Source organism: Mus caroli, chromosome 5 (genome assembly GCF_900094665.2).
Source record: "Mus caroli chromosome 5, CAROLI_EIJ_v1.1, whole genome shotgun sequence".
Lineage (NCBI taxonomy): Eukaryota > Metazoa > Chordata > Mammalia > Rodentia > Muridae > Mus > Mus caroli.
The window spans coordinates 69803865-69805263 of NC_034574.1; the positions used below are offsets into that span (position 1 = coordinate 69803865).

Here is a 1399-nt window from a genome sequence, read left to right on the forward strand (position 1 = left end):
GCTGGCCTGGAACTCAGAAATCCGCCTGCCTCTGCCTCCCAAGTGCTGAGATTAAAGGCGTGCGCCACCACGCCTGGCTACTTAAAACTTTTTTGTTAAGATTTGTTTTATGTGTATCTGTGTGCCTGCATATCTGTATGTGCACCGTGTGAAGGCAGTGCCTGCAGAGTCTAGTCGAGAGTATCGAATACCCTGGAACTGCTGTTACAGGCTTTCCTAAGCCATCCTCTATGGGTGCTGGAACTGAACCCACACTCTCCGCAAGAGCGCCAAGTGCTCCTCACCTCTGAGGCATCTCTCAGCTCCATACTTAAAACTTTTTAAAAAACAAATTTGCCACGAATGTGTGGTCTAAGAGCTGATCCCTTTTTCAAAATGTAAGTTCAGTTATAATTCTTTAACACAGTGGCCCGCTGTAATTGACATAAAAGTAAACTCTCCAAGGACTATGGCATGTTCCACCATAGGAAACAATTTGGAAACAGGAAGGAAAACTAGAGAACCATCGTAAGACTAGAAGACACTTCCATATCATAAAGTGGTAGTTCTCAATGTAGCATGCACTGGGGAGGGAGCCAGGGAACACTAGGGAAGATCTGGGCATTTTTGGGTACCACAGCTAAAAGGTGCTACTGGTATCTAATGTGCAGGAGACGGTAATGGTACTAACCATCTTATATGGTGTGGGAACCTCCCACACCACACACTCAACCAGAAAAATGGCATCGCTGAGGCTGAGAAGCAACGCCAGAGTTAGTGAATTCAGAAGTCAAGACAGATGCAAGAACTCTTAAATTGAAGTCAGTCAATAACTTTGTCTGCCTGCCCCCCCATCCCTCCCCACGTCATACAATCCCCCGCCCCCACCATGCAATGGCCAGACTTACACTAAGCTGCTGTTTTTCAACGAGAACATACTTTAGGTCACATTTTTTCATAAAGTAAGTTGATAAGGACGGTGGGGAGTCTGGATCAATGGGCGCATACGCTGCGGGGACCTGGAGAATCCTGCAGAGCAAGTATAAGGTTAGGACAAGGACTACAGTTCTCCATGAGCACTTGATGTCTCTATGAGCTTCGCTGTTCATTAGAATTTCACAAAGTTTAGGGCTGAGCCTTGGTTGTAGTTATTTTATCTTGTACCCAATGACTACCTGGGATATTGTAAAATTCTATTTTCACTTCTTAGCCCACCCGGGATGGGGATGCAGCTCAATTGTACAGAGTTTGTTTAGCATGTTCAAGGGTTCAGTACTCAGTATTGAAAAAAAGAAAGAGCTCTTAGCACTTAATATACAGAAAGATAACATTTTTTTTTTTTTTTTTTTTTTGGTTTTTCGAGACAGGGTTTCTCTGTATAGCCCTGGCTGTCCTGGAACTCACTTTGTAGACCAGGCTG

General features: G+C 44.5%; 1 protein-coding gene across 4 annotated transcripts in view; it reads right to left on the reverse strand.

The window, feature by feature from the left end:
* Aasdh (aminoadipate-semialdehyde dehydrogenase) overlaps positions 1 to 1399 on the reverse strand; it is a 31419-nt gene that overhangs the window by 26104 nt on the left and 3916 nt on the right. For all 4 annotated transcript variants that reach the window (XM_029476921.1, XM_021162881.2, XM_029476920.1 and 1 more), the window contains one exon: positions 888 to 1008. In XM_029476921.1, coding sequence (XP_029332781.1) covers positions 888 to 1008 — 121 coding nt within the window. The remainder of the gene's footprint in view (positions 1 to 887; positions 1009 to 1399) is intronic.